The sequence below is a fragment of the Meles meles genome, chromosome 11, assembly GCF_922984935.1.
Source record: "Meles meles chromosome 11, mMelMel3.1 paternal haplotype, whole genome shotgun sequence".
Classification (NCBI taxonomy): Eukaryota; Metazoa; Chordata; class Mammalia; order Carnivora; family Mustelidae; genus Meles; species Meles meles.
In genome coordinates this window covers 94,679,098-94,706,068 of record NC_060076.1, presented here as the reverse complement: position 1 = coordinate 94,706,068, position 26,971 = coordinate 94,679,098, and the positions used below count along the sequence as shown (strand labels likewise).

Sequence of the window (26,971 nt, the reverse complement as noted above, 5' to 3'; positions counted from 1 at the left end):
GATACGTGTGAGAGCCTGACCCCCATGCTCCCAGCTGGCCTCCCAGGACAGGCCCCCCTCGTTGCCCGGTGGGAGGCCTTGGGTGAGCCCTGCCCCTCTCTGGCCTCCAGTCTGGTCTCCACCTCCCCCAAGCCACGCCTGCAAATGCTCAGTGCTCTCCTGCAGGCACTTCGGAGGCCCAGGCCTAAGGAGTCCTTTCTGGGGCCCCTATAGGGTGGCCCCTCGTGGGGCCTGGAAATCTGGCCAAGGCCATCCAAGTGGACAGATCCGGGAGCCCGGGCCCCAAGCAGGTGCTGGGACAGCTCTCATTTCACTGATGGGAACACTGGAGCCTGGAGGGAAGGGTCTGCCCTGGCGACACTGCTCACCCAGACCTTCGTGCCAAGGCCCAGGGGCCAGGGACTGACTGTCCAGCTCTCTGTGCCTCTGTTTACCCACCAGCACAACGGGTGTGCTAGCACTCCTCCGACCGGGCTGACGGACAACAGGATGTGCGGTGCCTCTGAGCATGTCCAGCATGGGAGGCCCACAGTTGGGGCTGGTAGGAGGGGCTCCGTGTCATCGCCGCAGAAGCAGGTCCTCCAGACTGCAGAGCGGGAAGGGGCTGTGCGCCCGCTCTCACCCCCTTACTCTCCACGCCGACAGCCATGCTGCCCAGTGACCATCTCGAGCACTTGACTGTCTTTGCTTTATGGGTGAGAAACTGAGGCTCGGGCTTTTGAGCCACACAGTTTGCTAAAGGGCTGCCCTAGTCAGCTACAAAAGAGAGAAACCCAGTGTCAGCCCAGGGGCGGAGGTGAGGACTTCTGAGAAAGGCCCTTGTGGTTCTGGGTCCTGCCCTCCCAGCACCCCGACGCCGCTGCCCAGGGACGCTCTGGACCAAGGGCTCATTTGTCCCTGGGCCAGTCGCTGCGGCCGGGCAGAGGCGCACGAGGGCCAGGGCTCCTGGATCCTGCTGCTGCAAGCAGGGGATACTGCTTACAAGGGCCACAGTCGTTTCTGCTCCTGAGTCTGCCATCGAGGCCCATCTGCAGAGGGCTGGGCCTTCTGGCTCCATGCCTCTCCCCGAGGCTGCCCGAGTTAGCTCCCAGGAGCACGTGTCCCAGAAGACGGGAAGTGCACATCGCCCATTTCTGTGAGCCTAGCGTGGCTCACTTCTGTTTGACTCTGTTCTTCAAGCAGCCTTAGAGCTCGGGTTCCAGGAGTGGAGACAGACCTTGTCTTTCAGTGCTACGATCCTTGGCAAATTTGAGAGCCACGTGGGAGTCCGGGCCCTGGGCCAGCTTGTCCCAGACCCTGCTTGTGTGTCTGCCGGCCACCTGCACTCCAGCAGCCTGCTCCCGAGCAGAGAGTAGCACCAGATTCAGACCCCACAGGCGGGTGTGACGCCGCGGAGGTCTGCTGGAACAGACGTGCACAAGCAGGGGCACACAGAGGAGATCCCGGGGGAGCAGTGCCTGGTGTCAGTGCTGGAGGGGACACTCCCGTGTCCCAGGAGCTTCCCCGGACTTCTAGACTTCACGGGAATGTGCGGTCCATCCGTCTAGCCTCAGGCTATCCTGCTGCCATCTACTGGCATGTGGGCAAAGCCCGAGAGCAGAGACCAGGTCATCTCTTGAGCGCCTGCGGTCCTGCCAATGGTGCATATGGATTTTCCTTCTCTTCAGACCCCTCTCAGCCTGGGTGGGTCCAAGTTCACGTGGCCATCCTGGGTTTTGCTGCACTCGTATCTCCCTCATCCCCTGCACCCCATGCTCCTAAGACCACCGGAGATCACCTTGTTCCCAGCTCCTTTGTGGGGCTCAGGGAGGGCCAGGGGATTTTGAGGCTCACCCAGCTGGTGAAGGCCAAGGCCCTGATGGTGAGCGCAGGCTGGATCTCAGTGTGGCTACATGCTCACTGGGACCCTTGTACAGTGGACAACCTGTTGAACTGAGTGCGGTGATCCTTCATGCCGAGCATGCTGCTGCAGATTTCAGAGGGCTGGACGCTCCCAGGTCCTGTAGGAGGCAGCCACCGCCTCTGTAAGCCAGACTCAAAGGGGTGATTAGGCTGACCAGTCCCTGCTCAGCCCTTCCCATCTCTCACGTCAACCCATCCCACCACGGAATGCCACCTGGCTACTCTCACTACCAGCCTCCATGATCTCCCAGGTCCACAGGGCCCAGGAGGAAAGCCCTCTGTGACACTGACTTTTCCCCATCTTACCCAGCACTTTCATACACAGCACAGGTGCCATCTCCTCCAGGAAAGCCTCCCTGCTGACCAGGGCTGAGCTGGGGAGACCACGAGCAGATTCCACCAGGAGTGTGGGGACCGCATGCAGCTCCTCTCTGTGGCTGCACATACAGCCCGGGCCAGGCCCAGGGCAGCCGGTACCAGCGCTCTGCAGAGCCCGCGGAGGATTGCTGGCCCACGTGGGTAATGCTGGGGATGCCTCAGGCAAATCCCCTGTCTGTTCTTTCTCTCCACTCACCTGCTGGACCTCCGGCCCAGGTCATCAATGACCTTGGCCTTTGAAATTGGCAACCTTGAGCTCAGACCCTGGAGCTGCTGGGGTGCTTTGGATAGAAGCCGCCTGTGCCCACCACACCTCCTCAGCCAAGCCCCGCAGTGCCTGAGGCTTCCCCTGGGGCCCCTCCTTATGGTCTTTCATTTTCTGTGATCTGAGGCTGGGATGGGCCGCACTGACCCTGGAGAGACTCCCAAGGCTCAGCACTGCCTGGGGATGGTAAAGGACGCCCGGGGGCTGCCTCACCTGCAAACCAGCCCGGGCGGAGCCACACCCACCATGCAGGGCGGGTGGCGGGGGGGGGGGGGGGGGGGGGGGGGCGGGGAGGGCGTCCACCTGCCCTAGTCACCCCAGGCCAGGCACCAGACAACTAAACTAGCCCCCAGGCCCAGAGCCCACTGAGATTACTCAAATAGCCAATCCTGGGCCTGCTCCCCATGGTTGCCGGCTTCCTCCCACAGAAACCACGGGACTAGCTCTTGCCATGTTCTGGTCTCTGTCTGCCTCCTGCCAACCCCTCCCAGGGGCCCCCGTGCTCCCCCATGTGCTGGGTGCCCTGGTTTGCTGGCCCCTGGAGCAGGATGGCCCTGAGGGACGGTCCCCCTGCCACGAGGTTGCTGTGCCATGGGGCTCTCCAGCGGAACAGGAGCGGCCACACAGCACCAACATCACACAGGGTCGCTCTGAGACAAGGACGCAGCGCTCCCCAGTCCTGTCCACGTGAGGTCCCTGGGCAAGCGGCAGGAACACCAGATGTTCTCCATCCTGGGGATCTGAGTGACCGCTGCCCCCTCACCTGACACGGCTCTTCCCTCCCTTCCTCCCACCTTCTGGGAGACGTTACTGATACTCAGGCATGGACAGGCCCATGTCCTAACAAAGCCGCCCTGCCCCCTGACCTCTCCTCAGAGTCTCCTCATGCCAGCCTGGCCCCCAGCCCCTGACACCCCAGCACAGAGATGCCTGCACTCCCCATGCCACGTGCTGCTCCCGGCCACGGCAGCCGCCAGCCCCTGGTATGTCCCTGGGGCTGGGGAGAGAGGCCACGCTCCAGCTACCTCCAGACCAGAGTGGCTCCACACCAGGCCCTGTGTCAGTGTCCTGAGGCCACTGCAGCAAAGTGCTACAGACTAGCAGGCTTGGGACTGCCGGAGAGCACTCGCCGTTCCTTGTCCGTGGGCTGTGCTGGCTCTGCCCTCCACCTTTGGGCATCTTCTCCCTCTTCCTACAGGGACACCCGTCATGGGGACCTTCTCTTAACTACATTCACAAAGATCTTATTTCTAAATTATGGCACATTCTGATGTTTCGGGTGGATGTGGATTTGGGGGGACATTATCAACCCACCATACTCTGCCCTCTGATCCCCTTAAAAGTCACTTTGGTCTCATGTTCAGAATATATCCGCCCATCCTCACAGCTCTCAGAGTCTTAACCCATTCCAAAAGGCAGAGGAGAATGGACAGAAGGACAGAGTCGCTGGCCCCAAGCAAGTCTGAAGCCTGGAGGAGAACCAGCCAGAGACTTCAGGGCCTGAGAATAATCCTTTGTGGCCCGACACTCTGTCCTCTAGGCACATGCGGCAGCCCTGCTCTCTGGGGCCCTGGGCACCCCATCAGGGAGTCCACGCCACCAGATAAGAACCCTCACAGACCTGGCCTGGGGTCCCCACCTCTGTCCCAGTGCTGGGCTGAGAGGGTGCACCCCCAATTTCTCCAGGAACAGGGGTTCCCACGGCACCTCCGGTGTCCCTTCAGACCTAATTTAACAATCTGGGCAGATTTCCTTTTGCCCAACAGCCCCTCCCCCATTGGCCTCCTGGGACCCCCCCCCCCCCCCAAGGTTTTACAAGCAGCTTTGTTTGGAAATATCCTCAGCTAACCTTCCAAGTTCGTCCCTTCCGGTATCTCCTTCGCACTCAACCCGCGAGTGTGGTTCAGCCAGTCTCTGCCACACTCAATACCCCAACGCCCTCCCCAGAGGAGCCTTTCTCCCTATTTCTACCGAGAAGCTCTTGGAGGACATTGAGGCATCTTCCATCCCGTGCCCCAAACTCGTCCAGTTCCCAGCTCCTCAGCCACTCCCACCGTCCGGTGTTTGCTAGCACAAAGTCGGGGCGAGATCGCTGGAGAAGACACATTGCCACAAAGTTGCCAACAACAGAACTTAAATTCATCAAAACAACAGAAATGTATCTTCTCTTGGTTCAGGAAGCTGGGACCCTGGGGTCAAGGGTGGGCAGGGCCATACTCCCTCTGGAGGCAGCGGGGAGGGCCCTCGGGCACCTTGCGACCCTGCTCGCTCTGCCTGTCTGGCTCTCCACCGCCTTCGCCTTTGGGTGCGCCGAGCTGTCACGTGGCCGTCCCGGAGTGTCCTCTCTTCTGATACAGACCCGGTTATGGGGTTACCGTCTGCTTTATCCTTACTTTAACTAATATCACATTTTGAGGTTCCAGGTGGACATGAATCAACCGAAGACACGTGTGTTGGCTTGCTATCCTTCTCCGTCCCCCCACCGGGGTTTTCCTAGGAGGTCTCCCAAGTAAATTCCTTGCATTCAACTTGTGCGGCGAGATCTGCCACTGAGAGAACCTTACATGACACAAACCCCTGCTTTGAGCTCCCAGGGACCCCCTGAAGATGCAGCCCCCCACTCTGAGCTCCCGGGGACCTGCCGAAGACACGCCCCCCCCGCCCCGAGCTCCCTGGGACCCCCCCAAAGACGCGGACCCCTGCACTGAGCTCCTGGGGATTCCCCGAAGACACGCCCTCCCATGCTGAACTGTCCTGTACGCCTCTCTGGGCAGGGGAGGATGATGGCCCCTTTCTGTGAGGTTTTGGGAGAATGTTGTGGGCTCTGGGCTGCGGCCCATGTGCACTTCCTGCTCTGGGGAGCGGGGGTCCTTGAGAATGACCCCATTATTTTTTCTTGAAGAGGATGGGCTGCTCACCAGTTTCCTGGTGCCCCTTTGGGGGCAGATGTGTTTGGGGTGTCATTCACTTCTCCGGGACTGACAAGTCACCGGGCAGCAGAGCCCCTGTCGAATGGAGACCCATATCACAGCAGGCAGTGCTGGCCTTGGCAGGAAGGGGACCCTCCTGGTCCTCCCAGGGACACTGCCAGCCCGACTGGAGGTGGGGAGACAGGGCCAAAGCAGGACATGGTGGAGGGCGCGGGCCAGCCCCTACAGATGGCAGCGGCCGGGTGGGCGGGCAGCGGTGAGCGGGAAAGCTTACTGCACGAGCTTTATTCTCACACAGCGGCTTTGGGGAAGTCCGAGATGGGTCTGCTGTGGGCCTCTGGGCCCCTGCACTGCGCAATGCTGGGGGCTGCCGGGACTAGCCCTGGCCAGGGAGGAGGGAGCTGGTCGGCAACGCTCCCACTGGGGGTGCCAGCCAGGCTGGGAAGGCCTGAGCGCGCACAGCGGGAGGGAAGCCTGCAGGCTGCACCGGGCTCTGGGTCAGGAGTCTCCGTCGGCGCTTTGCACCCACAGGCGAGCACCGAGCCCAGAAGTCCATCCAGCCAGCGGGGCCGGGCGGGGCCAGGCCGGGCTGGGCAGGCCTCGGAGCCAGCAGGGTGGAGGTGGCTGGTTTCCCAGGATGGAATGTGCAGAATGAGGGGTGGGCACCTGGCTGTGCCCCACAACCTGTCCCGGCCCTGCCCACCTCCCTGGGCCCTCAGTTTCCCCCTCATAAACTGGAGCAGCAGTGGGCATGAGGCTGTTTGACCAGAGAGCAGGTGGCTGCTTCCAGGAAGGCTGGAGCCCCTGGGGTCCTTCAGACTCTCCTGGGGACCACCTGGAACCCTTCAGGACCGCAGAGGGCCTCTGAGGGGTCAAGGCTGCATCACCTGGGGAAGATGGAGATGCCAAGCTGACAGGTGGACAGGCCTGGACTGGATGCCTCTGGGGCAGCACGCGCTGCCCACAGGCCCCGGCCCCCGGTGCAAACAGACGTCCTTTGTTCTTGTAGCAGGGCGTTGGGTGGGAACCCGGATACAGAAAGGTAGGGTCCCACTGGGGGCAGGCCTGAGGGTCTCAGGTGCTGTCCTGGGAGGCTTCCATGACACCCATGTCAGATATCTGAGGTAACCCCCAGCCAACCCTGCCCACTGGGGAGCCCTGTGAGCTTGGGGGTTGTCTGAAAGGGATGGGCCTTGGGGGTCTGGGATACAACCGGCCTCAGGTGCCAGCTGGGTCTCCAGGAAGGCTCCATCAGAGCGAGCTCATCTGCACACACACTGCAAGCAGCTCTGGGGGAGACGAGCCCACCCTCCTCCCTGCATGCCCGGTGCCAGGACCATCAGACTCCAGGAGGAGGACCGGCCCCTCGAGAAGCTGTGGTGGCCAAAGCTGGAGCTCCCCAAGGCCTGGGATCTGGGCTTCATCCTGCCATGCCTATGTGTATGCTGCGGTCCCCTGGGCGGGGGAGTGGAGGACAGCAGACCTGCAAGTAGGACCCAAATGCCCCTCCGCCAGTGTTCTGGGGCACACAGCCCCTCTGGGTCTCAAGGTGCTGGTCTCTGTAATAGACCAGACGTCCCAAGATGAACCAGCTCTGTCCCGGAGACCCGGAGAGTACCGGGCCCTTACAACCTCGGGCAGCCAGTGCTTCTCTCTGAACTGCTGTTTCCCCATCTGTAAAATGAAGGTTCCAGACCCAAAGTGCTCAGGGGCCACATGCCAAGAACAGTGTCCCCAAGCCTTCGCCATGGCTACTGGCAGACACCAAGCACCTGTTGTCGGTGCCGCATCCTGCCCTGGGAGTCAGTGCTGCACGGGGGCACAGAGGTTCTACAACAGGGCACATACCTGGGCCAGTAGAGTGCGTCCAGCAGGGTCTCAAAAAGACCTGCGGGAGGTGGGAAGGAGGCGGGGCCAGAGCTGGGGGTGGGGGCGGGGCGTGGTGGTGAGGTTGGGGCCTGAGTGCAGGGTGTGGGGGACAAAATGAGGCTGGACGTGTGCAAGGTCCAGGGTCCGCAGGCGCCGTGTGACGCCGGTGCCAGAAATCCAAGTGGCGGCACACGGGAGCCGTGCCCAGTGCACAAACGGGTGGACAGAGTGAAGGAATGACCACCAGCCGAGCCCCTCCCTCGCTGTGTGACCCAGGGCAAGTGCATTTCCCTCTCTGGGCCTGTTTCCCTAAGGCTGCGATGCCTCTGAGTAGTAATTCTTCTCAGCAGGTGGCCGGCTCCATCCCCTTTCCAAGACCGCGGCGGATGCCAGCAGCACCCGCTCTGGGCCTAGTGAGGACATTTGCTCTGGCGGTGGGGTGGTCAGCAGGCCCCGGAACCCTTGGCTGGAGCCTGGGCTCCAAGCACCATGCAGGACGTCTGTGCAGAGGCCCCTGTGCGCTCACCTCCCCAGCTCCTGCCCCTTTGTCCTCCATTCTTCCTCCTGTGTAAACCGCTCAGGCAGGCCCCTCACTCCTACCACGGCCCCTGGGCCTGGCACCAGGCCAGGCAGGCCCGCCCAGACCCCAGCCTGGGCTCCCATCCGGCAGGCTTCCCTTCCCCGCTCCTAGGGATTGTCCTTCTGTGTCCGTACCTCGGGGGCTACCAGGTGGGGAGGAGGAGGAGCAGCAGGACGAGGAAGAAGCCAGTGGAGAAGCCCAGAGCCTCTGCCCTCTGTGGGTGCTCAGGAGAGTGAGCCCAGACCCTGGGTTCCAGGGCAGGCCGTTGGGTTGGGAAGGAGCCCAGGACCTGGAGACACGTGCCCAAGGGGGCACACACCGCCACTCACCCTGGGACCTCACGCTCAGCCGGAGTCATCTCTTGAACAGCTAGAAGCGGCAGCCTCAGGCTTGCCCATCGCCGGGCTCTTGCTGGAGACCTGCTGGGGACCTGGAGCCCTGTCTCCATCAGCCCCCACCAACTGACCCCATGGCAGCCGGCCGGGCTCATTCACACTCCCAAGTCCACCTCATGGCCCCCACCTCTCAGAGCAACGCCAGAGGAGACGCTGGGGAGACCTGGGGCCAGGCCCTGTGGCCCCCAGCCTGCTCTGCTGGCTCCTCTCAGCTCTGCCCTTGGCCTGTGTGCTCTCCCTGCAGGTCTCCAGGGGACCTGCCCTCCTCTGACCGCTCTGCCGACACCCACGCTGCAGGAGATATGGCTCCACAGGGAGGAATTCCTTCCTGCACAGCCTCAAAGCCCGGTCCAGAATGGGCAGTGGGCATATGTCTCCTGGCCCTGCTGTAGCCACAGTCTGTGGGGCCCACGGCTGGCCCCAGGCTCTCCCATGGACTGCAGCCGACTGCGGGGGGCAGCACGCCCACCCCAGGGCTGCCTGGTGAGGGCTGGGCCCCTTTGAGGTCACCATGGAAACCTGTGTACGGGGACCCCAGCCTGCTGGGCAGGACAGGTCCCAGACAGCTCACTAGGGGGCTGGCCAGGAGGACCCCAGGTGGTCTCCTGCTGTGGGGGCCTAGTTCCACACCTGACCCCAGCGGAGTGCCCCATATCCAGTGGGTCAGTCCTGGCTGCCCCTGAGGTCTGGAGTTCTGAGACCCATGGGACCTCCTGTGACTCAGTCTCCTCAGCTGTCACGTGGGAATGTCCCAGACAGGGCACCCCTGAGAAGAGCCCACTAGGCCTGCGGACGCAGGAGGTGATCAGTGAGTGCAAAGAGCAGAGGTCAGAGGAGAAGGGACCGGACCAGGGAGAAGGGTGGGCTGGGCGCTTCACTGCCCCCCTCGCAGGGGCGGGACCTGCTCCCCGCAGTCCTCACTGCAACATCCCCCGCTCTCCCCTCCGTGGGGCCCCACCCCGAGGCTATGCCCAGCTACTGGCCGCCAGCATTTATTTTCACAGACCAGTATGGCCTGCTGCTGGCCAGGGGACACGGGCACAAATCTCGGCCCCACGTGATGCAGGCCAGGCCTCTGCTGGGCTCTGCGGAATTTCTCAGGGAGGTCCCGCGGATGTGCCCCCAGCGACAAGGGCCTCTCCGAACACGGAGGCGGGCTACGGCGGCAGCGCCGGGAGCGGATAGAACAGGAAGGTGCAGTCCAGGCCGGTCACAGTTCAGCTCGCACGATCCAGACGGGGCAGGGTGGCGGGGAGGGAAAGCCAGGCTGCAGACCTCCACCCGGCGGTGGGCCTGTTTCCTCTGCTTCAGAAAGAGGTCCCTCCAGGGTCAAGTGTACCGTGGCCTGTCCGCCCCCAGCAGTCCGAGAGCCCCGTACGCCTGCACATAGCCTCCCAGGTGGGCACAGGCCCTGCTACAGTGGCCACAGAGCCGGGACACCGGGCCGAGGCTCAGCTCACAGGGCCACCAGGCCGGGGTCCCCGCGGGCAGCCGCACTCAGGGCTTCCAGCCACTGCTGCCGAAGGTCCGCTGATGGGGTGCTCAGGTACAAGGACTGCTGGGCCTGCTGTAGCCGCCACACGTGCCTGCTGTCCGGCCTCTCCACAGGATCCAGCACGCTCACTGTGCAGCCAGCAAGGGGGATGGTGCGTGGCGGCCCGCCATCCTGTGGCAAGGGAGAGCGGCGTCAGCATGCCGGCCTCTGCCGCCCTAGCCCACAGAACACTCTTTCCCACGGGCAGGGAGCAGAGGGGTGACTCTGAGCAGTCGGGGAAACCAAGGCTCCAGGATCACAGGAGCCTGAGCAGGGCTGGTCCCAGGCTGCATGGCCCAGGCCCCCCTGGGCACTGTGGGCCTCAGGCTCCAGGCTATGAGAATCGGGGCACAACCCTCAGCCCAACCGGGGGCAGGTGGGGGACACACACCTGGCTGTCTCTCTGCAGGTGCAGCACCAGCTCCAAGGGTTCTGACGCCGGGATGGTGGCCCACACCTCGCTCCACACCGCACCGCTGTCCGACACCTGCAGGGAGCTGCAGAGGATGCTGGGCTGGGGGTCCACAGGCACTGGGTTCTGGAGACATGAAGGGTGGGTCAGGGGCAGGCTCGCTGTAGGGGTCACCCTCATGGGGAAGGGGCAGGCCTTGCCTCCTGGGAACATGCTGGACAAGGGCTTGGGCCCGCCTGACCCACCCCAGGGTCACCACAAGGGCCTCTGTGTATCAGGCTGGACCCTCCAGGGGACTGAGACTATGAGTGGCGTTGGGGCAGAAATAAAGAAAAAATGGAAGAGCTGGAAGCAGGTGTGGCTCGTGAGGGAGGACTGTGTGTGCTTCACCAGAACACAGGCACAGTGCACCACGCACGTGCTCGCACGCCACGGACATGCACACCATGTACCTCGCATGCGCATGCACACCACAACCATGCACACTGTGTGCACACGCACGGCAAACACACGCACCATGCATCTAGCATGTGCACACACACACACACACACACAATCTGTCCTGGCACAAGCCAACAGCTGTGAGCACTGCAGAGGCTACTGGGGACAGGGGCTCCTGTCACGAGGCTCCCAGCATCGGGCCTGCCCACCTCTGTGCCATGCTTGGGCTCTTCAGGCACAGCCTCGGGGCTGGGGCTCTCAGGTACCGCCTGCTGCGTCAGGAAACACTCGCGGCAGACGCGGCTCTGCCTGCCATTCTCGGCCTTGAACTCGGAGCACTTCCCACAGATGACCTGCAAGGAAGAGGGCACCTGTGACCCTGCCCCCCGGGGACAGACGTCTGTCCAGAAAGAGGCTGGAGGGGCTGCAGGGCCAGGAGGGACACCGCATGTGGAGGGGAAGGGCTTCTCCGCAGGAGCCTCATCAGAGGGTAAGGACCCCAGGGCTGGCCCCATGGGCCATCCAGGACTTGTCTCCTTTCCTGGAGGGTCCCGCAGTCTGTGTGCACAGAAAGAAAATTGGGAAGAGGCACCAGGCACATGGAACGATGCTCAGCATCACTAATCACCAGGGAAATGCAAACCCAATCCGCAGTAAGATATCATATATCATCTCATGCCTATCAAGATGGCTAGTACCCCAAACACAGGCAATCAGCATTAGTGAGGATGTTGGTGAAGATGTGGAGGAACTGACCCCTTATGCATCATTTGTGTGAATGCAAGACAGTAGAGCTGCTGTGGAAGACGGATATCCAGTCCCCAAAAACACTGAAAACAGAGTTACCCTAAGACTTGGCAATTTCCATGATTTCTATTTTTATGGATGGTTGGATTAGTGAGTAGATGGATGAAGACCCACCCATCCATCCATCCACCTATCATCCATCCATCCATCTATCATCCATCCATCCACCCATCCATCTATCCATCCATCCATCCATCCACCCACCCACCCATCCATCCACCTATCCACCTACCCATCCATCCACCCATCCATTCATCCACCCATCCACCTATCTATCCATCCATCCATCCATCCATCCATCCATCCATCCATCCATCCATCCACCTATTCATCCATCCATCCATCCATCCACCCATCCATCCATTCATTCATCCATCCATCCATCCATCCATCCACCCATCCACCTACCTATCCATTCATCCATCCATCCATCCATCCATCCATCCATCCATCCATCCATCCATCCACCTATCCATCCATCCACCTATCCATCCATCCATCCATCCGTCTATCCATCCATCCATCCATCCACCCACCCACCCACCCACCCATCCATCCACTTATCCATCCATCCATCCATCCACCCACCCACCCATCCACCCACCTACCCACCCACCCATCCACCTATCCATCCATCCACCCATCCACCCGTCCCCCCATCCATCCTCTACCCACCCACCCTCTGCCCACCATCCATTCACCTCCCCATCCATTCACCTATCCACTTACCTATCCATCCATCCATCCATCCATCTATCTACTACTCACACACCCATCCATTATCCATTTATCCATTCATTTGAGGACTCATCCTTTTATCTCTCCTTCCCCCAGTGTCTCAAGGTTTCATGCAAGGGCACGACAATGAACACCACACCTGGCACAGTCTGCTGCTGCTTTTTGGAAAACCAGTTCTAAGACAGCTCCATGCTAAAACCCACCTGCTAACATAAATTCCTTTTTAATAACTTAAACTAGAAATAGTTAAATCAACAATAGTCCTTTGATGAGGAATAATCTTCCCTTTCAATATCAAGTTCAGAAGCCCATCCTCAAGAGAAAGAAAAGGGTTCTGGGGGGCTCTGTGAGGAGAAATAGAGATGGTAATCACTCGGCGTACCAGTTGAAGGTAACCTCACATCCCTCAGGCCCACTCAACCTCCACCACCCTTGGAGCACCTGGACCAAAGTAGCAGGAGGCAGGTCCCCCAACAGCTGCACCCCGCCCCTCCCCATGCCCTCTCCCTCCTCCCAGGCATGGCGTCCCTCACCTCCCCTTCGACCCAGGCCACCCAGTGCTGAGCTCTGTGGTTCTGAATCTGGTCCTTTCTCAACCACAGCCCTGTTGGTCAGACACCAGAGCTGACCAGAGGAAGGAGGTTAGTGTTGACTTCAGACGGGACATCGCCTGTCTGCTCCGGGGCGCCAGGCTCACCTGTGGTCGAGGGGACCCGGCACTGAGTGTCTGCACTCACCGCGCCACACAGCTTGCACCGATGCTTCCTCTTGGTGATGGAGTTGAAGGTCTCACCACAGCTTCTGCAGCCCTGCTTCTCCTTGTCGCGCCTGGTCTTACCAGACCCCCTCCTGGGCTCGGGCTGTGGGAGGCAAGTATGCAGGGGCCACTCCGTGAGCACACGGGCAGCACGTGCACAGAGCAGACGCAGAAGGGAACGAAGCTGGGGCGTCGTAGCCTCAGCCCCCACCCAGCCCTGCTGCCCAGGCTGCCCTGGGGTCACCAGCATGCATGCAGAGGTTCTAGGTGGGTCTGGAACTCTGCACAGACCGACCTGGTAGGTCGTTAAAGACGGGGCCCAGAGCCCATGCTGGAGAAGGTCTGCCCTGCGGCCCAGGCGAGAGACAGTGTCTGCGCCAGGGCCAGAGGTGCCGAGGCTCAGGGGCTGCCTTGGGCCCGCCTGAGCGCTCAGGGGCGGGTTGGGCTGTGTTCCCTTTCCCCTCCACCAAGCTGTCCGCTCCTCCCATCAGGGAGCTGACAAGGGGAACGACAGAAGTCAGGAAACAACATGGTTTGTGTTCACAGAGCTTAAACAAGCTTTAGGACAAGTCATGAGGACACCATGGGTGCCTTTCCATACGTTGGGCCAGGTAGGCCAGAACCTCAGAGCCCTCTCAGAGACGGGGGCCGGGTGGGAGGGCGAAGGCGGGGCTCACTTTCCTCCCCTCCTTAGTCTTTACAAACAGGCACTTATTTCCCTCTTTGTCAAACTATTGATTTCACTCTGATGCCATCCCAAACTAAGGGAGCGGCCCTCTGCACACGCGAGGGAGGCCAGGCCACAAGTGGGACTCGGTTTAAAGCTGCCCCTGGCACGGCTCAGGGAGAAGGACCCAACCACAGGGCGGCTCCTGCAGACAGCGGACTTTCTGCACAGAGGGGTTGGAAGAGCAGAGAGAGGAGACGGGGAAGCACAGCCAGACGCTCCTGCTGGCTGGCTGGGCCGGGGACCCTCCTAGCAGGCAGCTCACCAAGAATATCTCAGAAAAGAGGAAGAAACACGGTAAACAAGTAGAAAGCAGATGGTTCCCCTGCCCCCTTGCAGCCACCCAGCGGCCCCTGGGACAACAGTGTGGGAGCACGGGGGGGGGGGGTGGCTGTGTGCGCTGCTCCCCGCCCCACTCCTGTCCAGGACCCCAGCCCCACCGAGGCAAGGGCTTTCACACGAGCAGGGGGCAGGCAAGAGCAGGTATAGCATGAGGCTTTGGTGGGGACTCAGCAGAGTGGCCAGCCGAGCCTCAGTTTCCCCATCTGGGAAGGAGTTGTACAAGGTGGGGACCAGCCCCACACCCTGCCCTTCATTAGTCATGAGACCACGGACGATGGTCTCCTTCCTGAGCCTCAGTGTCCCCATCTGTACAGTGGGGTTAGCAATGGCTCCTGAGGCCCCTCATAGCATATGGATCCCAATGGACTTGGCCAGTTTCCCCTTATGTTCCCACTTCTCTTCACCCCACTCGGGGATCCTCCCCCAGAGACCATCTCAGGACTGCTCAGGGCCAGACATGAGAGGGGAGCCACCTGGGGCCCGGCACTCAGGGAAGGGAGGGAGAGACAAGGGGAACATGGCCGTCCCAGCAGCGCCCCCCCCCCACCATCCCTCAGGGTGGTCCCACTGTCCCTGTCTTCCAGGTGAGGACCCCAAGGGCCTGGGACGTGGGAGTGGTCGACAGCAGGGCAGCTGGGCCCAAGGCCAGAGCCACAAGTCACTGACACCAGGCGGCCATGGGGGCGTCCTGGGGGGACAGAGGCATGGATGGGGGCCAGAGGAGAGGGCTGGCCCAGGATGGATGGAGGAGGTGGCCGCAGTGGGGCTGGGGTGTGGCGTCAAGATCACCAGCTGCAGGCCAGTGGGATGGAGGGCATTTCTGCAGCAGGGGGTGCTCGGGCCTTCTGTTAGGATGACGGGACATGGGAAGGCCCGGGCCAAGTCCTCAGGCAGGTACAGAACCGGGGAATCTGTGAGTCTCCGCCCAAAGCACCCAACGTGCTGGGGCGCGGGCGGTGGTCTCTGCCCAGGGCAGACTCTGACTCACTCGGGTGTTTCTGGCTCCACAGCACAGAAGGAGGAGGAACATTTAGGTAAGAATCGGGCCCCAAAGATGGCTTGACAACCAGCCTCTGACGGCAGCTCCCAGCTGGCCCTGAGTCCTGCAGACTGTGGACACAGGCCCTGCCTGGCCCCTCTGCTCCCTGTGGGCAGCTCCATCCGGGACGCCAGAGCATGGGCTCGGGGCAGAAGGGCAGCACCAGCTTTGTGCACCCTAAGGTCATGGCCGGGTGGTCGGGCGGGATCGGGCTCGGCCTCTGGGAGGGGTGCCCATGCCCCCCTGCAAGCCTGAGCCCCAGAAAGCCTCTCTGTGAAGAGCTCCATGACTTCTGCAGAGCACAAAAAGCTTTAGCCACCTTGTGGAACTTCCTGGCCTGGGCTGAGCTCCTCTTAGGAAAGGGGTGCTTGCAGAACCGTGTGTTTGAGGACACCAGGGCTCAGGGAAGGAGACCAGCAGCCACACGGGGATTTACCTTCCTCTCTAAGTGTGCTAAGAAAAAGCTTAAATCTGCAGCAAGCATCAGTCTTTAGGTGTCGGAATGAAAACTCATTTTTGAGCACCTTCCTCTAACGCACACTGAGCAAGTCTCAGTTAGACCCTATACAGTCCGACCTTTACCCACACTGAGCTACCCCAGATCCACCAACATCTCTGTTCACAGGACACACCGGTGAGAAAAGCATGGGGCCACTGTCTGTTACTGTGTTTGTGCGTTGTGGGCTCTGGGCAGGTGCAAAGACCCTGGGGCAGGGTGGAGTGAGAGGAGAGAGGGCCAGGAGGGTGAGGAAGCTCCTCGGGGGTTCGTGGGCTGTGACAAGACCATCCCTCTCTCACTGTCCATGCCACTTCCATGCTGCTGGCCTCAATGGCAATAACTACTGGGGACCGTATTCTGTTCCCCAGAGCCCCAGAGTGGGGCTGCCCAGAACAATGACCAACCCACAAGGGCAGCACAACCTCACTGGGCGAGCTCTGGGCCTCGATGTTGAGTTCAGGAGACTCACTAGCAGTTCCAGGCTGATGGAGGGGCAGCACCCGCCGGGGAGGGGACTGGGGCCTGGGAGGTGAGGGCGTGGGAGAGGGAGGGAGAGGCTGGCAGGTCAGAGAGAATGGGGGACTCAGGAGCAAACCCCTGTCTAGGGCCCAGGCCGGGGCTCAGGCAGACAGCCGCAGCATGGCCTCCAGCCCTTCCCCCCCAAGCCTGTCCAGGAGCGTCCCCTGGCAGCTTGCAGGGGCCACACTCCCCTGGTGTCTTGGGGCACAACTGTCAGCAGGGCTCACAACTGGTGGGCCAGTTAATAACCGTGCTCCCCTGCACTGGACGCCCAGACAGGCCAGGCACATAACACCCTCCCACTAATCCCCACGCAGCTGGCAGAGAGGAGGGGCTCCAGCACATCCACAGCCTGCCCCTGCTGGGGGGACAGGACATAGGCTGCCCAGCCCCCTCCCTGCCTGCACGGCCCAGGTGGTGAGCAGGCGTGGAGGGGGGTCTTGGGTACCACTGCCTTCCTGGGCCTACAACAAGGACCTCCCTCCATCCTCCTGGGGCCCCGACTCCCAGGGCCAGGGGCTGACCATCCCTCTTCGGATGATCCAGTGGCATAAGGATCAGGCACTACCTTAAGTCGTTTTAACCACATACTTTCCACACAAGGTAAAGAGCACAGTGCTGGGACCACCCAACTGACCTAATAGACACGGGGGTCCCAGCAGGCACCCCCAGCCCCCTCCCAACCCAGCCAGAGACTATCACTGTGGGGACTCAGCTCACATGGGGGTGGCTCACCCATGGACCTCGCCCCGGAGGGCTCCCTGGTCAGACCCCCACCCTGGAGGGCTCCCTGGTCTGACCCCCCACCCCAGAGGGCTCCCTGGTCTGACTCCCACCCTGGAGGGCTCCCTGGCCTGACCCCCACCCTGGAGAGCTCCCTGGCTGACCTCGCCCTCTACCTCCTGCCCCTGCCAAAGCTGGGGGGGGTCACTTACCCCTGCTGTAACCCCTCCACCGCTGGCTGCCGCTGCCGGCCCCTCTGAGTTGGAGCCCACCACCTGGAGGGAACAGAGACAGCCAGCATGAGCGAGGATCCCTGGCCATGCATGGACCCCAGCGCAGCACTGACCACTGACAGCACCCCAGCCCTTCCGTGTGGCCACAGGGTCAGTGTTTGCTGGGACTTTGGGGAAGCACTCCTTCCTGGGCCAGTGTGGGACGCCCTGGAGCCTGCAGCACGCCCCCCCCCCCCACCCGTGCCATCGTGCCTCCGCAGGAAGCGGCCCTGGGTTCCACCTCCACCGGCAGGCCTTCCAGGGCCTGGGCGGCCTGGCTCCTCAGGCACTGCTATAACCACAGACATGTTCTGAGTCCACGAGGCCTCTGTTCAAAGAAGCCTGGGAGAGATGCAAAGTTTTCTTCTAAAATATCTTTAGACAGCAAGATAAACTGATGCAAACGTTGAGTGGCTGATAAGGCCATGAGGAGGGTGCCAGGCCTGGTGCTGGGGACAGGGGGCTGCTGGACTGGGCCGGGCCGGGCATCCTTGGTTTTGAGAGCACCTTTGGCGGGAGGTGGGCATGAGGACCCTCACTCTGAAGGCAAGGGTGGTTGTGCCTACAGGAGGGGGCTCTGGCCCCCATCGGACTCCCAGTGGGCAGCTGCAGCTGACTTCCCCCAACTGGCCCTGGGCAGGGCCCCTGCCTCCTGGCTCCCTTGGCCCTGGGGTGGCTGTGCACGGGGTTAAGGAGCTGCCGGCATTGATAAGATCCCAGCCCCACCTCACATGCGGCTTCATGCACACCCGTTCTTCCCGCCTGCCCCTCCTGAGGCCTGGCCCCCATGCTGGTGCTCAGCAAAGGACAGGCAGGGAGCGATGCCTGCCTGCCAGCCACTGGCCCTTGGCACAGGGAGCATACGTATGGGGACCAGCTTCCCTCGGAGATGCCAGCCCTTCCTCAAGGGGCCCGGGGCACATCCCCTCCAGGTCCCCCTCCCTCGTCCCTAGGACACTGGTGCTCACAGGGGACTCTGGAGAGAGGCATGGGTCCTCCTCTTGGCCGAAGGAGCCGCTGAAGGCCTTGAAGGTCTGGCTGTTCTGCTTGTGCCTCTCAATGGTGGCCTCAATGACCTGAGACACAAACCAGAGAACGAGGGCCCTCAGCAAGCTCATCCTAGAGGGCAGGGCCCAGCGCGCCTCTGTCCCTACAGACAGGTCCTGTGGTCACACATGTCCCCGACCCACCCGGCACGCGGCTGGTGCCTCCCACAGCGTTCCAAGCTGCTGCGGATGCTTCCCGGACACTCCACGTGGATTGGCAGACATGGTTCTGTTTCCTGCATTGGCATGTCCCCTTACATCTGTTTGAATTTCCTTTTTCTCTCCTTGCCCAGCTTTCTGTCCTGCGAATTCTAGAAGCCACAGACCTTCCCAGTTAATGCTATACCAGGATCCTTGCCTCAGCCTCTGCTCTGACCTTTGCCCTCGTAGGCTTAGGTCTCTCTCCCCTGTGTCCTACGAGCCAAGTCTGCTCTGGCTGCCCCAGGACACTGAACGGCTCCCTGCCTGGCTGCGTCCAAAGCACAGGCCCCCACCCTCTAAGTCCAACTGCTCATCCCAGGTAACCTGTTGCTCCTGCTGGCTGGCGGTGGGGAGAGGGTGAGGGTCCCCTTGGGCCCCTCAGACAGTGCAGATCCACACCCTGGGTGAGGGCCCCCCACGTGCCGGCCTCCAGCCCTTCGCGCCGGCATATTTACTGCAGCTAAGCAACCAAACGGACCGACAGGCTGGCAGCATCTGAAGAGACTTCGCGAGGGAACTTCATCAGAGGGACGGACGGACGGACAAAGCCTGGGGAGTCACAGGGCCACTCCATCCCTCGTTTCAGCATTAAATGGCCATACTGTGCAAGAATTTGGTCATGTGATTACTTTAAAATTTTAGGAGCTTCACCTGAATCCACTCTTTTTTCTCCTCTTCTGTCCTACAAAAACAAACACAAGTATCTTATTAACCTGGCCTTAGACACTATTAACCTCCACACCCCTCTCAACCCTAGGGCACATGGATGAGCTGCTCACAGCCTCCAAGTGCAGCTCAAGGCCTGGAAGACAGTCCTTGAGTGCCTGGTACACTGTGGGCAGGCAGGGTCAGATGTAACAGGGGAGGAGGGCAGGTGTGTCCAGGTGGGCTCAGGTGGAGTCAAGTGTGTCCAGGTGGGGGTCAGGTGTGACCAGGTGGGGCAGCTCTGGAGTCAAGTATGATCAGGTGGGTCAGGTGTGATCAGGTGGGGTAGGTGTGGAGTCAAGTGTATCCAGGTGGGTCAGGTGTGATCAGATGGGGCAGGTGTGGAGTCAAGTTTGTCCAAGTGGGTCAGATGTGATCAGGTGGAGCAGGTGGGGAGTCAAGGGTGTCCAGGTGGGTCAGGTGTGACCAGGTGGGGCAGCTCTGGAGTCAAGTGTGTCCAGGTGGGTCAGGTGTGATCAGATGGGGCAGGTGTGGAGTCAAGTTTGTCCAAGTGGGTCAGATGTGATCAGGTGGGGCAGGTGGGGAGTCAAGGGTGTCCAGGTGGGTCAGGTGTGACCAGGTGGGGCAGCTCTGGAGTCAAGTGTGTCCAGGTGGGTCAGGTGTGATCAGGTGGGGCAGGTGGGGAGTCAAGGGTGTCCAGGTGGGGTCAGGTGTGATCAGGTAGGGCAGGTGTGGAGCCAAGTGTGTCCGGGTGGGTCAGGTGTGATCAGGTAGGGCAGGTGTGGAGTCAGGTATGGCTAGGGGAGTCAGGTGTGTCCAGGTATATCCAGGAAGGGTCAGGTGTGGTCAGTTGCAGTCTGCAGGCCCCTCTACAAGGGATGTAAATCAACAGCTCCTGGGACCACAACAGGTACTTACAAAGATTCACATCGCTGGAGGAAATGAGAGATGGGATCTCCCACACACTCCCCCCAGTGAGAGCACAAGCCTGGCCCCAGTCAGCGGGGGGTGGGACAATGGCCCCCAAAACTTAAAGCGGATGTGCTACCCTTTGGTCAGCAGCTCTTCACTAAGCTTTCTGATGGACAAAAGGACAAATATGCCCTAAGCAGGCATGAGGATGCTGAGTGCAGCACCCTTCCACGGCAAAGGGTGCCCGGGAGCAGGAATGGGTCGGGCGATTGTGATGGAGAATTACACTGCTTCTGGAAACGAGGCTCGGATACGGGATGATTTCTGGCAAATTAAGTGAAAAAAGCAAGAAGCAGAATGGGCTATACAGTAAATAGCTGTGTGTGGTTTTGAAACTCGGGACACGTTCGTGCACACAGAAGTCTGGGAAAGACTCCTCAGAGGTGACTGAGAACGTCTGCTGGGCAGGGCAAGAGGAAAGCCAAGGCTCAATTTTCATCGACTTCCCTTCAGAAAACTATTACGTTTTCAACCACAAATCCCCGAATAAGATGAACCAAAAACAACATATCACAAGGTTATCCTGTTTAGGAAAAGGAGCCAACAGCTAAGTGTTGAGTCCCAGCAGCGGGTGCTGGGACGGCCACCCATACCGAGTCTGCAGCTCCAGGCACCGTCTCCTGCCCGTTATGATGAACGTGTGCGCCGCATTTGGCTTGACAATATCCTGCACCTAGAGGCCAAGGGCCAAGGATATAACAAAACAACCGGTTGCTCAGCGGGCCCAGAGGGGCAGCCCTGGGCTCTCAGACACAGAGGTCTTCCTTGAGGGGGGGGCCCAGGCGACCCAGTGGGCATGATACTGGGGGAGCTGGTCCATGAAGGAGGGGGAGGACCTCTCATCCTCTGCACTTGGCATGGTGCCGGCCAAACCCTCCCGCCTGCCGGGCTTCCCAGCAAGTCAGCCGGCAGCCCCAGACAAACGGAAGCTTTCCCACCGTGGCACCTGAACGCCCCTGAGAGAGGAATGGGAATCTTAAAAGGGCCACGAGGCTCTCTACCGCTCTGCAGGGGTCTCCAATCCACCAGCCCCTATGGTGGGAAGCCACCCCTCATCACTTATACCCCATCCCCAAGACACTGCTGGATGTGGCCTTCAGGCTCCCCCCTCTCAGCTCCACAGCCTGGCTGTAGGCAGAAGCGGGCCCAGCCAGAATCTGACACCAGGCCTCAGAGCAGTAATTTCCCAAATGCCCCAAAGTTGAGGGTTTCTGTGTTAGCACATCTAGTTACCCACCCCCCCACTAACTTCTTACATAAAACACCTATGAGAATTATTTCTTCTAACTATGAAAAAAAATTTTTTTCTGTAGTTTTTAATTTTAATGATGTTTCTTGAGCTGGGGCTCAAAGAATTTCAGAATAAGAAGTATTTTTTTTTTTTTTGTATCCCTAGGGCACACCTTCACATGTGAATACGGACTGAGTACTTGATCCAGTCGGTATTTGTGGAGTGGGGGTTAACTCAGAGCCCTCCCCACAGGAGAGGGGGCAGAGTCCTGCTCTGTGGCCCCCGCGCAGGAGACATGGAGAGGCTGAGGCCGTAAGGGGCAGCAAGGACAACACGTCGTCCAGACCCTGAGCCCGCAGAACATCATCTGGACTCCAAGCCGGCGCAGGAGAGGAGAGTGCATGGGGCCAGGGGACCAGGGACTGGGTATGGAAGGCACCCCGTCCACTTTCACCCCAAGCTTCGCCTTCGGGTCTGTAAATGAGGCTCTGAGCACCAACCTCACAGGGACGGAGGGTAGCCCAGGCCTTCATCCTGCACGCACAAGGTAGCAGCGCCTGGGTGGGTAGGCCAAGTACGGGAACAGGATCCATGCCCAACGCCAGGCTGAGTGGCACTCAGAAATGTTCAGGCCACACGTGGGTCACAGAGACAAAGCTCAAAAAGTGGGCAGCAGGCCGGGTGCACAGTGGTGACCCTCCAGCAGCCAGAGCTCAGTGTCCCTACCTTGTCCAGTGCCCTGCCAGGGGAGCAGGTGAGAAGGCAGGGCTTACCCACCTGGAGACCCGAAATGTCCATCTTCTCCCGGACGCTGAACTTCTGGCCCATGAGCCGCAGTTTGGGCACACAGTAAAGGATCATGCTGTTGAACTGCAATCGAGACAGGTACAGGGTGGAGGCGGGGAGGCATGGCTCTGCAGCCAGGCTGGGTAGGGCGGGGCTCCCTGGAGAAGGGGCGTGGCTGTCGTGGTGAAAGTGCGTGACAGACAGGAACTGGCGTGGCTCCGGTGAAGGGCGGGGAAGGCAAGGGCGTGGCTCCCCGGTGAGGGAGCTTGGCAGACAGGACTGGGGGTGGCTCTGGTGAAGGGGGTGGCGGACAGGGGCGTGGCAGACGGGGCTGAGCCAGGCTCTTTGGCGAAGGCCGTGGTGCTGTGCTAAAGGGGCGTGGTTCTGGCCAAGCAGGATGGGGCCCTGGGGTGGATGGGGGCCCTGGGGCGGGGCCTGACCAGGAAGAGGTGGCGGTCTTGCGCTGTGCCGTTCTTGGCCGACAGCTTCTGGATCGGACCCTCCTTGATCAGCTCGTTGGCGGGGTTGACGATGTCCTCCTCCCCACCCAGTCGCTCGTACACCTCCAGGAGCTTGTGCATTTTCTCCTGTGTGAGACACAGTGCTCAGGTCCGCGGCGGCCGCAGGGGGACCCCGGGGTGAGGGGAGCCCCGCCCTGCAAGCATGGCCCGGAATCAGGGAACCAAGACCCGGCAACGAGCCTCCTGATAATGGAATGGGCCGGAAAATGCGGGGTGACGCCGAGGCTGGGCAGTGAGGGATGGGCCCATGTTCGCCCGCAGAGAACCGCAGCCACCACTGCTGCGGGCCAGGCTATGCCCACACGCAAGGCAGGTATCAGCTCATTTAGCTCCCCCATTACCCCAGGAGGTAGGGGCCATTTTATCCCCTATTCACGGACCAGGAAACTGCTACGGACCAGCCCAGTGAGCTGCTAGAGAACCAGGATGGCCCTTCTGCGGTCAGAGGAGATATTTCAGGCTGCTCTCTTGCCTCGGAATCATCACTGCCTGCGGTGACCCTGCCTGGTTCCCTGTTCCACACTAGACCATGTGGCCCAGTGCCCTCATGACACCAGACCTCTGCCAGTCTGCAGGTCCTCTCCCTCCGGCCTCAAGACTGGCTGGGTGATCAGCGGCCAACCTGTGGCCCTGGGGTGTGATAGGAAGGTGGTGTCAGCCTGTGGCCCCAGCTCTGAGCCCAGAAGCCATGGGCTTCTGACCAGTTGCTACCGGCCCCCCGAGGAAAGAATGCAGCGGAAGGCAGAGCTGGGCTTGCAGTAACATCAGTCCGCGTCATAGAGCCTGGACTTGCTATACCACAGCGGCTGCTGCCCTCACACCTGGCCAGTCTCGGCCTGCACAGCCCGCAAGCAGGCTGGTTTGGCCCTTTACCTCTGGTCAAGACACAGGTGGTCGATGTGCATGTGGGGCCAGAAAGGGGAGTTGGCATGGAGAGTAAGCAGAAGCAGTCAGGGCAGGGCCAAAGGGCCTTGCACGTACTGGGGGGCCGGGTGTGCACCGAGCCTGGACCAGGGAGGATGCACCTGCCATGCACTGGGGGGCCAGGTGTGCACATGGGACATCTGGTGTCACCTTGCAAGCAATAGCAGGCCAGAGGATTCTGAACACAGAGCAACAAGACAGATTCCCCATAGGAAGCTCTGAGCTGGGGAAGTGTGGGTCAGAAACCGAGTAGACGGCAGGTGGGGAGGCTGAGGGCGGTGGGGACCAGCGGGCGTGTGAAAAGGCTCCCACAAGCACACACTGATCACTCCCTAAGGCCATGGCCTGGGGTCAGACCTGGACCCAATGCCAGAGCCCCCCACCTATCACACCTGGTGGGCAGAGGCCTCAGCAGACCAGGAGAGAGAACCACTACGGGTGTGCTGCAGGTGGGAAGGAGTCCACCCTGGGGCGAGGCCCTCAGAGAAGAAACCCATGGGGGCTCCCCGAAACACCCATAGGCCCCATGTGAGCTCACGACCGCAGAGCTCTGAGAAGCTCGTCTTTCGTCTCCACCAGATTTAGTCTGGGGAGGTGGAAAGGGACATTTGACAGAGAGGACCCAGAGTAAACCATGACCTGTTGGGGTTGCAGTGGATACCCCACCATGGGCCTAATCTCTGGCTGGTCGGCCTGGGGCCCCAGAGCAAACCTGGGGACAGGCCCCTAAGGAGGACACAGCATCAGACCGCACATAGCAATGGCCATGCTGAAACAAGTCTCTGCCTCTCACTTCTCATGACTGACAGACGTGGGGTAAAACCGATATTTCACCTTTTTTTTCCTCTCAGAAAACAGCAGTGCCTGTGTGAAAATAAACAGATCTCGGGACTGGGAGACACGGGGGTGGGTGGGGACTGTGGTCGCCTGGAGAAGGGCTGAAGGCACAGGCTGTGGGGTGGGACTTACAGGGTTTCTCAGGAAAGCCAGGAGTCTGGATTCTCCTGATCTGTAGTCCTGGGCAAGGACTTAGAACTTCTGCCAAGACACCGTGCAGGCCACATAAGGGACAGGGCCACCTGCAGAGAACTCCCTGATCCACAGACCATGGGCTTTGGAGGTGTTACAACAACAGGGGGACAACAACAGGGGATACTGTCCCCTCCATCTCTGTGCTGTGTCCCAAGGCGGGGCTCTTGGGAGGTGAAGCTTAGACGAGGTCATGGTCTTGGGGGTGGGCGCCCCATGATGGGGTCACAACCCTGATGAGACACCAGACAACACGCTCTGCCTGCTCAGAAGCCAGGGACAGAAGCTGCTGGCACCCAGCTGCGAGATACACGGTGGGGCCCGAGTCTGTCTGTGGGATTTTGTTACAGCGGCTGGTGGAGACAGGCGCCGGCTGAGACCGAGCCATAGAGCTAGGAACCGGCAGGCCTGTCCGTCCTGTGACCGAACCCCTGTCCATGCGGGGTGGGCTTGCTGGGGGGCCCTCAGGCATCCTCTGTGAGCTCCGCACTCACCATTTTCCGAATGGCAGCGTTGGAGTGGTTGGCAGCGGTGGAGATGAGCTCCAAGGACCCTGCCGGAGGAAGACACAGTCAGGCTGGGGGTGCCCGCCACCTCGCCGGGGCTGCCCCGCTCCCACCCTTCCCTGTGGGTGTCGAGGCTGCTCAGGAGGCCCGGCCCTGGGTTGGGTCCTGCAGACACACTCCGTTTGGTGAGGGGGTCTGCTGGGGCTGGCATCCCACTCCCCAAACCGCCCCCAGCCCCATGAGGACCTTCCTGGGGCCTGACCTCTGCCAGCATCCAGCAGCTCCCTCCCCAGAACCAGGGTCCCCCCTCTAAGGGCAGTGGGGGCAGGGCGGTTTCTCCCTTGCAGTTACTTCCTGAGATGTGCTTGGGGGCACTGGGCAATCTGCCCCGCTCTGTCCCTGTTCCTGTCTCTCTCTCTGTCTCCTCTCTCCCTGTGGGTTCCCAGCAGGGGCCCCAGCTCCCACGCGGCCTGGTGGCTGCTGGGCTCACTTTCTGCGTCCTTCCGGTCGGGGGCATCTCCTGGGAGCCTCTTCAGATAGTCCTTGAGCAGCAGTTGGTAGCGAGGGACCCTCTGCACGGGCTCCAGCATGTGGTGCTGCAGCGTCAGGTTCCCACACACCTCCTGCTTCTGTGGGGGAGAAAGGCAGCACGTGGCCCCTGCAGAAACACGTGTGCACCTGGCCCCCGCTTCTGGCCTCCGCGGCACCGGGACTCTGCGGACTGCAGACTACGTTACAGCAGGGTAAATCGAGGCCTGGAGAGACCCAACAATGGAGCAAGGATCCAGACCCCTGTGCAGGCTTTTATAAAGGTCCTCGGGGGAGAGAACTCATCCTTGCGGGAAGACTTCCCTCCCAGGTAACCCCCCACCCCACGTTCACTTGCATGATCGCTCACTCGGGTGCTGGAGGCTGGGCCTCTTCCTTCCCTGGACACCAGGAAGGACTGGATTCCCAATTACGATGGGGGACCTGAGGCCCTGCCTAGAAGCCACTCTGAATGTGGCTGTGTGCTCAGAGGGAAGTGCGACCCTTAGTGCAGGGGTGGGTGCTCGGGCCTCGTGCCCCGCCCCCAACCCTGGCCCTCAGTCACTGCACCTCTGTGCTGTCCCACTGGGGGCCCCTGCCCTTGCTGTCTGCCGCCACTCCCTGCAGGTGCCCAGGCATGTGCTCCTTGGTTAAGATGCTCCGGCCTTCCCCCTGAGTTTGCTGGGGGCTACGCTGTCCCCCTGCTTCTCCCTGCCTGCCACCCGCGACACTCAGGGCTCACAAGAGAACAGCCTCCAGCCCGAAGGAGCTCCAAGTGCCCTCGACACGACAGGGCCCAAGGAGCGCCTTTGGCAGCTATCACAGAAACAACCCTTCTGGGGGAGGCTAATCAGGGGTGACCAGGAACCGGACATTCACGGAATTCCAAAGTATCTCCCTGCAAGAAACTTCCTAAAACCACAGGGGACACACTTTGGGGGGGCACGTGCTTTCTGGGAGAGGAAACCGCAGTGCACCTCGTGCCCCAGCAGGAGCGCATGGCCCCCACACCTGCACCTGCCTAGAGCTCCAGCCTCCCAGCGCTCCGGCCAGTGGGGCTGACACAGGCAGTGCGAGCTCCTAGTTCCTGCTGGTCACTCGGGGCCGGGGCTCGGCCACCGGCACAGCCTGGGAGGACTGGGGGACTGGGGGACGGTCTGCGCACACCGCTGGGGCTGGCCCAGACCAGGGGTGAGGGAGCTAAAGGAGGAAGGACTGGAACTGTCCTCTGTGCGCAGGAACACGGGGGCATCTAGGACTCCACACGAGGAAACCCTGGGTGACCCGAGGACCACAGGACCTGGGGGAAACGCAGAAGGAGGAACGTGTGCCCGTGGGAATGCACATACGCACACACGTGTGCACGGTGTGTGTGCACGATGCGGTATGTGACACTCAAGCGTGGTGCTCAAGGTACACAGGATATTGGGAC

At 61.0% G+C, this 26,971-nt stretch overlaps 1 protein-coding gene across 6 annotated transcripts in view; it reads right to left on the bottom strand.

Moving 5' to 3' along the window:
• Positions 1-9,310: 9,310 nt before the first annotated feature.
• The window catches only part of FGD3 (FYVE, RhoGEF and PH domain containing 3), a 35,135-nt gene continuing 17,474 nt past the window's right edge, over positions 9,311-26,971 (bottom strand). For all 6 annotated transcript variants that reach the window (XM_046023514.1, XM_046023512.1, XM_046023513.1 and 3 more), the window contains 12 exons: positions 25,502-25,640; positions 25,000-25,058; positions 22,472-22,618; positions 22,023-22,115; positions 20,608-20,687; positions 19,028-19,058; positions 18,098-18,205; positions 17,070-17,132; positions 12,989-13,111; positions 10,916-11,059; positions 10,245-10,391; positions 9,311-9,985 (listed from right to left, as the gene is read on the bottom strand). In XM_046023514.1, coding sequence (XP_045879470.1) covers positions 9,776-9,985; positions 10,245-10,391; positions 10,916-11,059; positions 12,989-13,111; positions 17,070-17,132; positions 18,098-18,205; positions 19,028-19,058; positions 20,608-20,687; positions 22,023-22,115; positions 22,472-22,618; positions 25,000-25,058; positions 25,502-25,640 — 1,344 coding nt within the window. In that variant the 3' untranslated portion in view covers positions 9,311-9,775. The remainder of the gene's footprint in view (positions 9,986-10,244; positions 10,392-10,915; positions 11,060-12,988; positions 13,112-17,069; positions 17,133-18,097; positions 18,206-19,027; positions 19,059-20,607; positions 20,688-22,022; positions 22,116-22,471; positions 22,619-24,999; positions 25,059-25,501; positions 25,641-26,971) is intronic.